The sequence below is a fragment of the Sarcophilus harrisii genome, chromosome 3 (assembly GCF_902635505.1).
Source record: "Sarcophilus harrisii chromosome 3, mSarHar1.11, whole genome shotgun sequence".
NCBI classification, from domain to species: Eukaryota; Metazoa; Chordata; class Mammalia; order Dasyuromorphia; family Dasyuridae; genus Sarcophilus; species Sarcophilus harrisii.
In genome coordinates, this window is record NC_045428.1 from 358,736,271 (window position 1) to 358,753,759 (window position 17,489).

Genomic DNA, 17,489 nt, shown 5'->3' on the forward strand with positions numbered 1-17,489 from the left:
CCCTACTGTAGAACAGGTAATATCTGGGTTTTCAGGGTCTGTCTGTCTTCTAAAGAGAACTTCATCATCTGCTGCTACTGCTCTTGCTAGTGCTTTTATTCTTGCTTCTGCTTCTTTCATTAGTGCTTGTGCTGCTGCCACTGTTACAGCTCTTTCTGCTGCCACTATTCTAGCTGTTGCTACTGCTTCTGCTGCCACTGCTGCGGCTGCCGCTGCAGCTTCATCATCTGCTGCCTCATCATCTGCTGCCTCTGCCCCTGCTGCCTCATCATCTGCTGCCTCTGCCCCTGCTGCCTCATCATCTGCTGCCTCTGCCCCTGCTGCCTCATCATCTGCTGCCTCTGCCCCTGCTGCCTCATCATCTGCTGCCTCTGCCCCTGCTGCCTCATCATCTGCTGCCTCTGCCCCTGCTGCCTCATCATCTGCTGCCTCTGCCCCTGCTGCCTCATCATCTGCTGCCTCTGCCCCTGCTGCATCATCTGCCTGCCCTGCCCTGCTGCCTCTGCCCCTGCTGCCTCATCATCTGCTGCCTCTGCCCCTGCTGCCTCATCATCTGCTGCCTCTGCCCCTGCTGCCCCTGCTGCCATCATCTGCTGCCTCTGCCCCTGCTGCCTCATCATCTGCTGCCTCTGCCCCTGCTGCCTCATCATCTGCTGCCTCTGCCCCTGCTGCCTCATCATCTGCTGCCTCTGCCCCTGCTGCCTCATCATCTGCTGCCTCTGCCCCTGCTGCCTCATCATCTGCTGCCTCTGCCCCTGCTGCCTCATCATCTGCTGCCTCTGCCCCTGCTGCTTCATCATCTGCTGCCTCTGCCCCTGCTGCATCTGCCCCTGCTGCTTCATCATCTGCTGCCTCTGCCCCTGCTGCATCTGCCCCTGCTGCTTCATCATCTGCTGCCTCTGCCCCTGCTGCATCTGCCCCTGCTGCTTCATCATCTGCTGCATCTGCCCCTGCTGCTTCATCTACATCTGTTATTGCAGATGATATTGCCATTACTGTAGCTGTTTCTGCTGCCACTGTCGCTACTGTCACTTCTGCTGCTGCCATTGTCGTAGCTGTTTCTGTTGCTGCTGCTACCACCACTGTTGCAGCTGTTTCTGCTGATGTTGATGCCCCTGTTGTTGCTGTTTCTATCGATGTTGCTGCTGCTGTTGCAGCTCCATAATCATTTTTGTCTAAGATATGGCCAAGAATGAGTTCTGCTGGGTCAACCTGCAACATCCTCTGTATATCTTCATCGTCAGGAATGCCTTTCTCTGACTTCGTGAGCACCAAGACCAATTGAATTGCCCAAGTTTGCTGTTCTACAAGGTAATCCAGATAGGTTTTGCAGCTTTCTATAGCCTTCTTAAGGGCTGTCACTGACCTCGTGTCCTCTTGTCCAGGTAGACACAGTTTTGGACTTGGAGGTCTGGCTGGCACTTGAGTTTCAGTTGAAGTTATAGGGGGATGGCTCTCTTCCTTCTTAGAAGTACTTTTTCCTGGCCTCGGGTGAACCTTCAAACAGTAACTGCACAAAGCCTCAGAAACCTTTGAATTTGGATTGGTTCTTGGCTTCTGTGTTTTGACCTGTGGTGGTGCTTGGGAGAAACGACAAGGATCTAGTACAGAGTCAGAGGAGTATGAAGCATATTGTGCAACAGCTTGACCCAAGTTCTTTAAATCCAACCCTCGACAAGCTGCTGGAGGAATTTTGCATGTAGCTTTTGGTGGGATGTCCTGATGTTCTGGGATCCCATAATTGTGGGACTGTGAGGGAAATCTGGAGTCCTCTGTGTCATGAGCATTTTGGACAGGAACACGATTTCTCTGTGGCAATTCGGTGGGGGAAGTGCTAGGTCCTGGAGAAAAAAGTAAAGAGGTTTATTTTAACCTAATCTGATATCCTGGCCAAATGTCTTAGCCTTTTTTTTTTTTTTAAGCCCCATTATAGATTCCTTACTGCTTCCTCATTCATAGATGATCCCAGTATCCCAAAGAGATCATAAAAGAGGGGAAAGAACCCACATGTCCAAAAATATTTGTAGCAGCTTTCTGTGGTGGCCAAGAACTGGAAATTGGGTGGATGCCCATCAATTGGGGCATGACTAAATAAACTATAGTATATGAATATAATGGAATGTTACTGTTCTATAAGAAATGATGAGCTGGCTAATTTCCAAAAAGTCTTGGAAAGTCTTACATGAACTGATACGGAGTGAAGTGAGCAGAATCAAGAAAACACTGTAAATGATAAGAACAAGATTACGTGATGATCAACTATGATAGATTTAGCTCTTCTCAGCAACACAGTGATCTAAAACAATTCCAATAGATTTGGGATGGAAAATGCCACCTGCCTCCAGAGAGAAAACTATGGAGACTGAATGTAGATGAAAGCATATTATTTTCATCTTTTTATGTTTGCTTTGTCTCACTTTTTCCCTTTTGTTCTGATTTTTCTTTCACATAACAAATGTGAAAATATGTTTAAAATTATTATACATGTATAATCTATAGTAGACTGCTTGCTGTCTTGGGGAGGGGATAGGTAAGAAAGATAAAATTTGGAATATAAAATCTTATCAAAAAAATGATGATTATGTTTTTACCTTTTTGGTCATTTGCTTGCTTTCTTACTTTCTCTTTTTTTTCCTTTTTCATCTGATTTTTTTGTGCAGCATGATAGATGTACAAATGTGTGTAAACGAACTGCACATGTTTAACATGTATTGGGTTACTTTCTGTCTGGGAGGGTATGGGGAGAGGTAAGGGAGAAAGATTTGGAACTCTGGATTTTGCAGGAGTGGATATTGAAGATTATCTTTGCATGCATTTTGAAAATAGAAAGCTATTATTTAAAAACCCACTAATTTGGAAATATTAAAAATTAAAAGTGAGATTCATAAAACTGAATGTAAGAAAACCATTGAATTAACAAGTAAAACTAGAAGTTGGTTCTATGAAAAAAAAAAACAACTTAAAAAATGAATGATGAAAACTATCAGTACTTGTCATTGATACTATTGAATTTTTTTTTTTTAAAGTTCTAAGGCAATCCCAATAAACTTCAGATAGAAAATGTCATCTGTATCCAGAAAAAGAGTTATGAAGATTGAATGCAAATCAACACATGCTATGTTCACTTATTTTTTTTTCCCCCCTCTCCCTTGGTTTTTCTGATCTTTCTCTTCCGATATGATTCAGAAAGCAATGTGTACTAAAAATAAATAAATAAATTTTAAAAAGAGAAATGATCCCAGGAACTCAGTACCAATCTTAAAATATTAGATCCAGCGATATCTCTTTGCTTGAGAACTTCCTTTGCTTGTAATACCTTTAACATTAATTCAAAGGTGTACCTCCTACATATGTTAGGGCTCATGAGGCCTGCCCTTAAGAGGAAGAAAAATATGTATCCAAATAGACTATAGTACAAGGCAGAATATGATAAATGCATAAAGGGAAAGAAGAAAGTTGGAACAAAATCTTTGTCCCATAGATAACAAACAAGCTTTGCTGTCTTTGGGAGAGGAGCCAGTGAAATATTTGTTCCTTTCTTTGGCTTATCAGTATTTGCTTGGAATCTCAGAGTTGGCAGAGCCATTAAATCCATCCTATAACTAAATAAGGCTCTCCTCCTACCACATACCAGACAAGTGACCATTCAGCTCCCAGGGCTACTTTTAAATAACTCCAGTTGCTGTAAAGAGTTACTTCCTGAAGTCTTAAATTGTTATCTTTACACTTTTAGGTGCAGAAGAAGACATCTGAGAGGTATTGCAACAGAGTAATAGGCTAAGATTCAGAAAGACTAGAGTTCAATTCTGTTCTCAACTATTTTATAGCTGTGTGACTCTGGACAAGTTATTTATGATCTTTTTTACCTAGTTTAAAAAAAAAAAATCAATCTGGGAGGGGAAGACTCTCAGGGTTTCTTTAATATTTACATTTCACTTTGAGCCATCAGGGCCCATTAAGTCTCAGCTTACTCATCTGTAAAAGAGATAATTAATTATAGCACCTCCCTCTCAGAGTGAAAATAAAATGAAATCATATTTATAAAACACTTAGTAGAGTTCCAGGAACACAGTAGGTACTTAACACATGCTTGATACTTTTCTTTATCTACTACTTCTAGTTATGCCCTCTAACTTTCTTCCCTTTTCCTCCGTTATGTCATGGCAGGAATGTGCTAGTATTTAATAACTGAATGGGAGGAAAGGTGAATATATGCAGTATATTTTAAAGTTTAATGCATTATTAACATTTTCTCCATCACTTTCTTAAATCTAGACAAACAAAAAAAAAAAACCATAAATTAAATCCTAATCTTGGTGTTTGCAGATTTCTAATATGTAAATGGTCACACTAAAAGTTTAACAATCAACTATTGTGATCTCATTGTCACTAGTTCTAAGACATTCTTGGTCATTAGAATTTTAAGTTGATACATGAACTGATGTTAATGAAATGATCAGGACCAAGAGATCATTATATACTTCAACAATAACACTATATGATGATCAATTCTGATGGATGTGGCCCTCTTCAACAGTGAGATGAAACAAATCAGTTCCAAAAGAGCAGTAATCAATTGAACCAGCTACACCCAATGAAAGAACTCTGGGAAATGAGTGTTAATCACTACATAGAATTCCCAATCCCTCTATTTTTGTCCGCCTGCATTTTTATTTCCTTCACAGGTTAATTGTACACTGTTTCAAAGTCTGATTCTTGTTATGCAGCAAAATAACTGTGGACATGTATACATATACTGTATTTAACATATACTTTAACATATTTACCATGTGTTGATGACCTGCCATCTGGGGGAAGGGGTAGGGGACAGGAGGGGAAAAATTGGAACAAAAGGTTTTGCAACTCTCAATGCTGAAAAATTACCCATGTGCCCATATAACTTGTAAATAAAAAGCTATAATAAAAAAATAAAATAAAATAAAGAATTTTAAGTTGAATTAAATTCACTTCTATATTTCCTTACAACAATTCTCACAGATTTTAAGGTTCTGCTCAAACATGCTGAATGACAGAATTAATTTATTGTTTGGCCAAGTAGTCTATTTCTTTTACAGAGAGTTCTAATAGATAGAAAGTTCTTTGACTCATTGAGCCAAAGCCTGTCTTCACATAACTACCATCCATATAGCCCAATTCTGTCTTCTGGACCTCTATGAAATTAGTCTATTCCTAATACATGACAAATTTTTCAATCTAATTTTTAAAATGAATCTTTTCAAATTTAATTTAATTTTAAGTCTTGATCCAAAGACTTTTTCCAGACAAAACAACCTTTGTATCTTCATTTGATTTTTTTCCATACTTTGTTCAACTTGTCAGTTTCCTTCTTTCCCCTTTCTTCACATCTCAACCTCATGAAATCATCTTTACTCTCATTTCTGATGACTTCACCCTTTTTGCTAAGGGTTGTGTACTCTTGATCCATCCTTTGTCTCTGCCATGGGATTGACCCCTTGGTTATCCTCCCTTTTACCAGTCCATCTTTTTCTATCTCCCATTTCCTTTCTTTCTGTCTGTTGTTCTTTGTCTCTTGTTCTCGAAGAGGACCATAATATCAGGGAGGTGATGTCTTAACAGAAAAATTAATTGGATTTACTTGAGGGAGCTGTGCAAAATTACCAGCCTCACTTTTTTGTCCGGAACCATCTGAATCCAAAGCAAGATATAGATTAGGATAATTGGAGATGGTCCTGGATGCAGTGGGAATTCTTGGTCTTTTTTTCCCCTGCTGTCTGTAAAGATGTTCAAGTCTCCCTTTTTAATTGCTCTCCTCCCTCCTCAAAAAACCTTAAGAAATCCTACTAATATATACAAATGAGTATCTTCTTTTTGACAGGAAAAAATGGAAAAAAAAAAATCTGTCCATAGTCTTTAACCCACTTCCTCACTTTTTAAAGCCTTTTCCAATCTCATTTCCAATATAACTATTCTTTTCAAAGTCACTAATGACTTCTTTGCCATATCTAATGACCTTGTCCTCAATCTCATTGTTCTTGATTTCTGCAGTATTTGACACTTGGTTACTTCTAGTACTTGATACTCTCCTCTGAATTTTTTGTGACTCAGTTCTGTTCTACTTATCTGATCATTCAATCATTCTTTTCAGCCTCTTTTTTCTAACCTCATCCTAAGGGTATCTCCCAAGGCTTTGTCCCCTTCTCTTTTTCCTTTAAACTTTTGCTTGTGGAATTTATCAACTCCCATGAGTTTAATGATCAGATGATTTACAGATGTAAATATCTCTAGTCTTCTATTCCTCCATCACTAGCTACTTATGGGACCTTTTGTATTAAATGTCCCATAAGTATCCCAAACTCCCTAAATCCCAAATGGAACTCAGCTTATTTCCTCAAAAAACATGACCCTTCTTTTGAGCATCTCCCTTTCTGTCAAGGGTACTATTGCCTTCTGGCCCCCAGGTTCTCAACTTCAATTAATTCTGCACTCTCCCTTACTCCATGTCTGATTAGTTTAACAAATCTCTCTCTCAGGGAAAAAAAGTGTACTGCCAGGCACACTTTTAAAATTTAATCTACTTTATTTAACATTTCTTCTATCACTTAAATTTAGTCTATCAAAACAATGTACTTGCAGTTCCATTTCAATCTATTGTTTGCAATTCTTAGGATGGCAGGAACCACAAAGGTTCTAAATGGTCACTGTCACTAAGCTTTTATTAAATGTCTGCTATGCCAGTCACTGTACTAAACATTGAAAATACAAAAAAAAAAAAAAAAAAAAAAAAAAAAAAAAAAAAGTGAGCAAGAAGCAGTTCCTCCCCTCAAGGAACTAACAGTCTAAGGGGGAAGAGCAGATCTGTGCTTTAGGAAGATCCATTTGACAGCTGAGTAGAGGATAAACAGGAGTAAGAAGTGACTTAATGAAAACTCTATCCATTATTTGAGGCCTACTCAAATACCATCCCCTCCTCAAAGCCTGATCTGATTATTCTACATAAATATTTCCCCTTTCTGAACTCCTACAGAATCCTGCCTATACTTCTTTTAGTGATATGGGTTATTTCATAAATAATGCATTTGGCCAAAAACCTCAAGCATGATCTTTTTATCGACTGGCTTAGGTCTCAAGGGACTTTTCACAAGATCAGACTGATCTATATTTCTGTAACAGGGCTTTAGGGCACGCCCAGATCACCTCAGAAGGTGGCAGCTGCCTGGGAGGTGTCAGGGACTTACCTCTGGAAGAAGGCAATCTCTTTTCATTGACCTTGTAGCTGGAAGAGACGGATCTTCAGAATTACCTGATGAGCATATTCTCCCTCTCTCCCCCTCATTTTCCCTTTTCCCATCTCTCTTTCTTCTTCTTTTCCTCTTCCCCCCTCCTCCTCCTTCCCCTCTCCTCATTCTCTGGTGTCCAGAAAGGGTCAGGGTCCTGTTGCTTCATAGCATGGATGCCATGAACTGAACTGGGTGAAGAGAAGTTCCCCATCCTTCTTTTAACTGTGTCCCCAATAACCAGGATTGGAGTTTTGCTTTTGGTTAGTTACGGTTGTTCTTTTCAGATCTAGATTAAAGTAGTGGAAACCCTGAACTTGGTGGCCTTGGAGCCAAGATTCCAGATTAAATGTTGCAGCCAGCATGTTTACCATTATATTGGGTTACTTGCCAATTAGGCGAGGGTGAAGGGAAGGAGAAAAATTTGGAACACAAAGTTTTCAAGAGTGAATGTTGAAAACTATCTTTGCATATATTTTGAAAATAAAAGGCTATTATTTTAAAAATTAAAGGTTAAAAAAAAGGATAAGTTAAAAAAAAAAAAAAAAAAGATACAGCTACTGAATCAACAGGAAACCCTGAGAAGTTAGGATGCCTGGGACTTGAGTCATGAGGGGTTTTGGACTTGGAATTTAGGGGGATAATTCTATATAGGTAGTGGATTAAACTCTGAACCTTATCCTCACTCCTTCCCAAAGATTGAGGAACAAAAGGGGATTATGCATTCCCCAGGTATCTGGAGAAGGGGTGTTGGATACATTCTACCTTTGAAGTAATATTCTTTTGTAAAAGTTAAATGGTTGAAAGAATTGGAATTCAAAGGACCCCTAAAATTTGAGGAGATAACCTCAATGGGGAGGCTGGAGTGAATGGCAAGGACTAGAAATCCCCAAACTAGGGGGTACCAGAGAATCCTAAAGTGGAGCATAATATACTTGGCCATCAGCCACTAGGTGTCTGGAATTATATTCTCAACTATAGTCTCTCCTTCAAATAACAGATTTAATTCCACATCGAGGTCTTTAAAGAAATAGAAAAAAGGAGTCCTTGAAGTCCTGGACAAACTAGTAATAACTCAATGAATATAGGTCATCCTACCAAAGGACAAAAACTGTGGGATAAAAAGACTGAAAGAAATCTACAGAAGTCAAGATAACTCTTTAACTCTTTAGCCCAGGAAGGGAAATATAGGCTTCTCAAAGAAAGGAAAACATTTGGTATCATCAGGAAAATTAGCCTCTTATCTTTCAGTGAGCCTAACCTCAATTATAGCCCAATACAGTCCCCCAGATCACATCATCAAGTTTACTGCTGTGTGGCAAGAAGTTTTCAAAACCAAGGGCCAGGGAACCAGATTACAATGTAGTCAGGAAATGTTTAACAAAAGAAATTAAAATACAACGTAATATAGACAATGGCAATTTTTGGTTTTCTAAATTAATATATGGCCTAATAGGATCAGTTTCCATATTTTATCCCTTTCACATTTCAGTAATTAGGAATGTGGGCCTATATCCCCAAACCTTTAATCTAGAAAATCCCTACGAAATGTTTTAGTTCTTCTTTCATACCAGAGAATTTTAGTATTGAAAGATAAAATGTGTGCATATCATTCAGTACTATTGGTACATTTTATATATTCCCGAGTTTCCAAACTTTTCCTGTGTCATCTGTTGGCTTTCAAATGTTGTTTGCAGCTTCTTCAAAACTTCTAAAAATTCCCATTTAATTCCTTATGCCAACCAGCAATATATCAAAACCAATGAGAAAATCATGATATAGAAAGAATAACTGTATTTGAGTTTGACACTTCTGCTTTAGGTTTGTTTTGTTACTCCTAAAGTTAAGTTTTACCCAAAAGAATATTTTTTCATTTCATTTCATTTAAGATTCAACCCCCTTTCCATTGGATCAACACAGTACCCAGCACATAATAAGTACTTAATAAACACTTGTTGACCTGATCTATACAGTCAGCATAACTCAGAGTACAGTGAAAGGTCATTATGATTGTTTAATATCAACCTGTATTATGATTGATTTCCTTAGTTTCTCCCATATTCCAGGGTCGTGTAGTCATAGTTATTCTCTTTATTCTACTAATGCTCCTATCTCTTGATTCCTTCTCCGATAGTCCTGAGCAAATTCCTTCATTATTCTGCAGCTGCTTCTTCATGACTAATTGGGTCAAGGCCAAAGGAGTTTGTTAGGATTGAGGTGACCTCCTCCCCAGTCTTGCCCCAATACTGAGGGGCCTAAGTCTATTCTCTAGTTAATACCTCTTTCAGCCCTCCATTTCAATTTCACTCATTAAGAGGCAGAATCCCACTATCACGTACATATTTCCTTCCTTTCTCCCTTTCCTGAATGGTGCTAATCTTGCTGACATCCAATTTGAAGCATGATACACTGGTCTGTCTCATGGGACCCAAGAACTATTCCTAAAGTCCCAACAAATAGGGCAGGTGATTAATTTGGGCTGCAGAGATTCTCAAAGAGTCTATTTTAGGGGGCTGTGAACTGGATGGGGGAAAAGTTACATCTTTATTTAGACATAATTGATTTACTTTGTAAACCTATAGAATTTAAGAAGAGAAATGATTCATAGACTTTCACAAATTGGCAAAAGAGTCTATGACATAAGAAAGACTAAGAACGTATATTATAAAGTGGCCTGCAAGTCAGAGAGATGAGGCATTTTACTGTAGAGGCAGATTTGGAGGGAAGAACCTTTCTCAACATTAGATCATATATTTGTCCTATTCAGTCCATTAATTTGCTTGATGGGAACAAATTGAATGGGACCGTTCTTTTTATGTTCTCCTACAGATGACCTACTATGTGCCAGATACCATGGACACAAAGACAAAAACAAAACAATAATAAAAAGCTACCTTTCATCCCCATATATTGTTATATTTTTTGCTTTGTTCTGTTCATTTTCATCAAATTTTATCCCGAGAGAGGTGTTTTAAGATGGGAGAGCCTAGACAAGAAGCCACCAAATATGGTTTACTCCAGGTCTGCCTAATTTATCTAAGGACAATTCTAGGCCTGTTTGGACCCCACTCCATTTCTAAAGCCCACTTGTAATTATTCCTCCCCCTAATACAGATCTTAAAAAAGATTCACAAACACAAATCTTTAGTCCCCAAGTTAATTTAACAGGACTGGAAATTACTCTGTTACTACTGCTTCCTCTTTCCCTCATTCTCCTTCCCTTTCCCCTGCACCTTTTCCTTCTTCTCCTCCTCACCTTCATTGTCTTCTTTTCCTTGTCTAGTTTCACGTCCAGATTCGGGTGCAGATTTAGGCAGATCCTTAGGTTCAGGTGGACGCTTAGGCACACATGAGGGTTCAGGTCCAGATTTGGATGGAGATTTAGGCAGATCCTTAGGTTCAGGTGGACGCTTAGACACACGTGAGGGTTCAGGTCCAGATTTGGATGGAGATTTAGGCAGATCCTTAGGTTCAGGTGGACGCTTAGACACACGGGATGGTTCAGGTCCAGATTTGGGTGAAGATTTAGGCAGATCTCTGGGTTCAGGTTCAGGTGTAGCTGTAGATGTAGATGCAGATTTAGGCACACATGTGGGTTCAAGTCCCAGTTCAGGTGCAGGGTTAGGTATATGTCCAAGTTTAGGTTCAGGTTGGGGCTCAGTTGGAACACTGGCCTCAGTTCTGGCTTTTTTCTTCTTGTTTTTGGGCATATCTTACTTATAAATGGGACCGCAAACACCCCAAGGTAGAAGAATTGGCAAGGAGAGGTTGGGGAAAAAGAGATAATAAAAACAGATAAAATTCTAATATCAAGATCTGACTAGGAAAACTGTATGCTTGCCTGCTCTGCTGACTTAAAAAGATTTGACCTCTCAACTATCCCCTTACCAGACCATGTGGCAATTGTTGCTGTTAATTTGTGGTTAATTGATCTCACCCTTGTTGGCTAATTAGTCTCACCCTTGTTGTGCCTTTTCTGAGTTGGTGAATACCCTTTCTTTTCTGACCACGTTTTATTTCCTGACCTCCCTCTTGGTCCAGTTGGCTATCTTGGGGTGGAATGGGGAGCAATGGGGAAATGAAGATAAAGACAAAAGAGAAGATCTCAGCAATCACAATCCTAATTGGGTTGATTCTCTTCCTCTTCTTTCTACCCCTGAATTAGGAAGGAAACATCTTTTCATAAGGAAATTTAAACAAGATGAATGAATCAAGAACCAAAGAGAGGATTTTTAGGTTTTCCTCAGTCCTACTGTCCAACTCTTTTTCTTAAGGTGTGTTTACCCATTTCACATAGCTATGAAGAACCATTTAGTCAGCTATTAAAATGTGAATTATTACTGATAATTGTATGGGTGTCTTGTCTTCCCATAAGACTGTGGATTGCCATTTCCAGGTTCTCCCCCTACATCTATCACTCAGTAATCTTTTCTCCTCAGAGGTTCATGCAAGTCAGATCTACCATCCAATCAAAATCAAGGTAACTTTTTTATAGAGGGCCCCCCCCCCAAAATTAATTCTCCTTCCTTCTTGAAAAAGCCCAATAACTGGCTCACAATTTTTCTCCCCAGTTCCAGCCTTCATATTTGACACGCCTTCAAGAAATCTAACTATTCACTTTCAATAATACCTCAGCCAGACACAAAGTTGGTCATATCCTTACTCTTGCATTATCTACAAATTCACCATCCACATGTATAAGAATTCTGAAATGCTTTTATCTGACTATAGTCTAACAGCTATCCACTTCTCTCTGCCTTGCCTTACTAAATCTTACTTTTCATCTATACCTTGACCTGCAATAAGAATGCTGCAATCATTTGGAACTATGCCCAAAAGGCTATCAAACTGTGCATATCTTTGATCCAGCCGTCTCACTACTGGGTCTGTATCCCAAAGAGATCATAAAAAAGGAAAGGGACCCACATGTGCAAAACTGTTTGTGGCAGCCCTTTTTGTAGTGGCTAGAAACTGGAAACTGACTGGATTCCCATAAGGTGGAGAATGGCTGAATAAGTTATGGTATATGAATGTGATAAAATGTTATTGTTCTCTAAGAAAAGATCAGCAGGATGATTTCAGAAAAGCCTGGAGAGACTTACATGATTTTTTTTTAAATTTAATAGCCTTTTATTTACAGGATATAGGATATATGCATGGGTAACTTTACAGCATTAACAATTGCCAAACCTCTTGTTCCAATTTTTTACCTCTTACCCCCCCACCCCCTCCCCCAGATGACAGGATGACCAGTAGATGTTAAATACATTAAAATATAAATTAGATACACAATAAGTATACATGACCAAAACGTTATTTTGCTGTACAAAAAGAATCAGACTCTGAAATATTGTACAATTAGCTTGTGAAGGAAATCAAAAATGCATGTGTGCATAAATATAGGGATTGGGAATTCAATGTAATGGTTTTTAGTCATCTCCCAGAGTTCTTTCTCTGGGCGTAGTTGGTTCAGTTCATTACTGCTCCATTAGAAATGATTTGGTTGATCTTGTTGCTGAGGATGGCCAGGTCCATCAGAACTGGTTATCATATAGTATTGTTGTTGAAGTATATAATGATCTCCTGGTCCTGCTCATTTCACTCAGCATCAGTTCGTGTAGAGACTTACATGAATTGATACTAAGTGAGCAGAACCAAGAGAACACCATACACAGCAACAAGATTACGTAATGATCATTTCTGATGGACTTGGCTCTTTTCAACAATTAGGTGATTCTGGCCAATTCCAATAGACTTGTGATAGAGCCCTCTACATGAGTTCCCTTTCCTCCCTTCTTCCTCATCTCATGTAACTCAGATGCTTTTTGCCACTCTTTCCTCCTTTACCCCTGTCTACATTAAAAGATGGCTTTACTTCTTACCAAAACTAACCCCTCTACCTACACAAATAATCCCATTCCATCTCATATCCTCCCCCTCTATCATTTCCACTCAATCATTTATCTTGTCTCTCCCTCTCTATTGACTCTTTCCCTATTGCCCACAAATACATCCATATTTCTGCCATCCTCAAAAAACTCTCTCTTGATCCTTCCATTCTTGCTAATTATCTTCATGTATCTCTTCCACATTCTTTCCTCTCATTGTTCAGCCCCTTACAATATCCAGTCTCATCATTCCACTGAAACGGCTCTCTCCAAAGTTTCCAATGATCTCTTAGTTGCCATATCCAGCAATTTTTTCTCAATCTTCATTCTTCTCAACTTGTCTACAGCTTTTGTCACTATGGGTCATTCATTCTCTCCTCGCTACTTTTTTCTCTCTAGCTTGTTGGGACACTACTCTCTCCTGATTCTTCTACTAATATACTCACTCCATCTCAGTCTCCTTTGCTGGATCTTCACCTCACTAGGAATGTCCGTAACCCCCAACCCCCTCCCTCCAGCTTCTTGAGAATAGGAAAAGATTTTTTTTTGTTTGTGTCTTTTTATCTCTCTCCAGAGTCTAGCATAATGCTTCTGGCACATAGTAGACAGCCCATAAATGTTTGCTGGATTGAATTAAGCATTGTCAGTAATTAGAATAAATACCAGGGAGCAAACAGATGACATAAATGTGTTCCCAAGAGTTTGATTTGAGTCCTATCTTTGCTCCATACAGTTGTATGATCTTGGGAAATTTACTGAAGCTTTATTTCCTCATCATATTTTACATTAATAGAGTATTTTAAAGGTTAAAAAAAAAAAAGATTTCCTTCCAACAGTTCTTTGAGATAGGCCATGTAAGTTCTGTTTTCCGATTTTACAGATGAGAAAAGTGAGGCTAGAAGAGTAAAGTTCTGTGTCAGAGCTGGGATTTAAACTTAAATCCCTCCTGACTTAAAGGTCAATGTGTTCTACACTACCCCATGCATTTTTTCCCCCATCTATAAAATTAAGCATTGGTAGTATTGTGGTGTGTATAACTGTAATTCAACTATAAAATTAAGACAACCTCTAGGTCTAATATTCTGTGATTCAGTAATTTAGCTATCACAAAATCACATAATTGGGAGACAACTTTTATATATATACCTGAGAGTATTCATTAATTAAGATTCACAAAACCATTACTACGTGACCTCACAGCTGATTCCTGTTGTAGGATTAGGGAAATGACTACAGGTTATACAGATATCTTCTGAAACATTGAGGAACCCTGAGGGAAGGTTAGGATGCTAAGTATGGGCTAGGTAAATCAAATCATCACCATCACCACCAACTGGACCACCATCTCTCCTGAGACCCTGAACCCAGAACCCCAATAGCCTAAGGGAATAGCAATGTTTTCAGCCCAGTACCCTCAGACATCATCCGGGAAAGCAAGTCCCGTGCAGATGCAGGCTGCCCACTGCTGCTATAAGCCTCAGCTATAATTACCCAAGAAAGAAAGATTGGTATGCAATCAAAAGGTTCACCATAGTTGATATGATTTTATCAGTGGAAATAGCTTTAAAGAAAAAGCATTATCATCTTCACCTTAAGGACCATATAAACTTTCCATCCAACTTGAAGCTGAAACTTTCTGTGCATGGTCTTCCCCGCTGGAATATGACCTTGAGTTCACTTTTCTATTTGAATTCCCCAGATCTTAGCACAGTGCTTTACACATAGTCAATGTTTAATAACTGCTTTATTCATCCATTCGCCTGTCTATCAAGAGATAAAAGGAAACTTTTGATCTCCGGAAGATAACAAAATTAACTTTTAGGTCTGCAAGAAAGATGGTGTCATCCAAAAAAAAAAAAAAAAATCTTGACAAATGCCTAAACAACTTGTGGTATATTAATTTAATGGAATATTGCTGGATTATGCATAATAAATAATGATTAATGAATACAGAAAAACATGGGAAGACATGTCAGGAGGTATTACAGCTTGGGACTCGGTGTCAGGAAAATCTAAGTTCAAGAATACTGTCTCAGGTACCTTGGGCAAATCACTTAAAAAAAAACCCTTCTAGCCTCAGTTTCCCCAACTCTAAGTGACATATAGTACTTATGAAAAATAATTATAACTATAATTATTATTAAAGATTTCGTGTAAAGTGAAGTAGGCTGAATCACACCACCTAATATGGAAGCTAGCTTTTCTATAGTTTCTCTCAACGTTTCCAAAGCATTTTACATATTCATTTGATCCTCATAAGTGATGGGAAGTAGGTATTATCCGCTTTATTTTATAGAATCGGAAACTGAGTCAGACCTAAATTAAGCACCTTGCTCAGCATCGCTAAGCTCGTCCCGAAGCTGAATTCGAACTCCAGGCTTCCTGACTCTATGTGCAATGCGGGTCTTTTTGTAACGCCAGAATTTAGTACGTTGCCGGCCATCCGTATATATGCTTAATAAATGTTTATTGATCGCTGCGCCACCCAGCGGGCAGAAAAGCAATAGACGCAATAACCTACAAGAAGATAAAAGAAAAAGGCAATTGGAAGTGAAGCCTGCAAAATGTTATAATGACCACGCTCGGCCTCAAAGAAGAAATATAAGAAACCGCCTTCAGTTCTTTGCAGAGACAGAGTGTGGAACCCTTTTTAATTCTTTAATGTAACGGATGGCTGGAGCAGAAAGAGGAGAGGGTATTTGTGGGAGGTGCAATAGAAACTGTAGGAAGGCTGTACATCCAGCCTTTCTGGAGAGCAATCTGGAACTATGCCCAAAAAGTTATCCAACGGTGCATTTTGATGCTTCCATCCAGCAGTGTCTCTACTGGGCTTCTACGCCAAAGAGATACTAAAGAAGGGAACGGGACCTGTATGTGCGAAAATGTTGGTGGCAGCTCTGTTTGTAGGGGCTAGAAGCTGGGAAAATGAATGGATGCCCATCAGTTGGAGAATGGTTGAGTCAATTGGGGAATAGGAATGGGATGGAATATTATTGTTCTGGAAGAAATGACCAGCAGGAGCAATACAGAGAGGATTGGCGAGACTTACATGAACTGATGCTAAGTGAAATGAGCAGAACCACGAGATCATGATAAACCTCAACAACGACACTGTATGAGGATGGATTCCGATGGGAGTGGATTTCTTCAATAAAAAGAAATCTAACTCAGATTCAATTCATCAAGGATAGACCCAAGAAGCTACACCCAAAGAAAGAACACCGGGAAATGGATCTAAACTGCTTGCATTTGTGTCTATCTTTCGAGGTGATTTTTATCTTCTGAATCCAATTCTTCCTGTGCAACAAGTGAAGCGTTCGGTTCTGCACACATATATTGTCTCTAAGATACACTGTGACATATTTAACTTGTCTAGGACTGCTTGCCATGTGGCAGAGGGATGATGGGAGAGAGGGGAGAAGTCAAAACAGAAGTGAGTGCAAGGAATAATGTAAAAATGCTAACCAGGGATGGGCTCTGTCGATAAAAGGTTAAAAAAAACAAACCTGTAGATTGTGTAAGAATAAGATAGCAGCCATTTTTTTTAAAGAGAGAGATGGGAGATGGCACTGCCTTTGCTGTTGTTGTCTTTGACCCCGTTTGGGGGTCTCAGCAAAGATACTGCAGTGGTTCGCCGTCTCCTTCTCCAGGTCATTTGGAATCGGAGGCGAACAGGAAAAGCGACCAATTCCTCCCTAAGCTGCCCGTCAATAAACCTTGAGCGCCCAACCAGCAGCCAGGCGTCGGGTCCAGCACCAGGGATGCAAAGAGAAGGCAGACAGCCCCTGCCCCCGGGCTTACAATCTAAAGCATGCAAGCATATGTACAAAGCAAGCTATATACGGGACAAACAGGGATTAATGGAAGGAAGACACCCGAATAAGGTCAGGGGGACCGGGGAAAGTGAGGTTTTAGGCGGGACTCGCAGTGAGCAGAGAAGCATCGCTCTCCTCCGGTTTCCTCTAATAGTTGTCGTGTTATAGAAGCAGGTCAGCGCAGAGCGCGGGACTTGGGAACTTTCGTTCAAAACCCGCACGAACGATAGCCGTGCGCCCCTGGGTAATGCATGTGACGCCTACACGCGGCTTCTGTGGAAGGAGGAGCTGGAATGAGCGCCCCCCAAACTCCCGCCAAATCCAGGACCCTTTGCCGCGCCCCGCCCCCCCCCTCGGGCCTGTGGTTCTCCAACACCTTGCAAAAGACAACACTGTGTATGAAGTATGAAAGGAACTTCCAGAGCGCCACTGAGAGGCGCAGCAGCAGCAGCAGCCCCAGCGCTACAACGAACGCTTTGACTACGGGGAGGACTTTAGGACACGTCATTTCCGGGTCACAGCTTTTCGCT

General features: G+C 39.8%; 1 protein-coding gene across 1 annotated transcript; it reads right to left on the reverse strand.

Moving 5' to 3' along the window:
• Positions 1–549: 549 nt before the first annotated feature.
• Positions 550–17,467, reverse strand: LOC116422572 (nascent polypeptide-associated complex subunit alpha, muscle-specific form-like). Its single transcript, XM_031961333.1, has 4 exons — positions 17,181–17,467; positions 15,474–15,661; positions 10,513–10,815; positions 550–1,841 (listed from the first exon to the last, which is right to left on the reverse strand). The coding sequence occupies exons 1-4, from the start codon at positions 17,465–17,467 to the stop codon at positions 550–552; spliced, it is 2,070 nt and encodes a 689-aa protein (XP_031817193.1).
• Positions 17,468–17,489: the final 22 nt, after the last annotated feature.

What these genes read in the sequence shown, in the direction of transcription:
- LOC116422572 (XM_031961333.1), bottom strand. Translation starts at nt 17,467, where the DNA reads ATGACGTGTCCTAAAGTCCTCCCCGTAGTCAAAGCGTTCGTTGTAGCG. An exon ending in GGGGCGCACGGCTATCGTTC is followed by an intron (nt 15,662 to 17,180) that starts GTGCGGGTTTTG and finishes ATCTTCTTGTAG; the next exon opens with GTTATTGCGTCTATTGCTTT. An exon ending in GCTTAGCGATGCTGAGCAAG is followed by an intron (nt 10,816 to 15,473) that starts GTGCTTAATTTA and finishes CTACATCTACAG; the next exon opens with CTACACCTGAACCTGAACCC.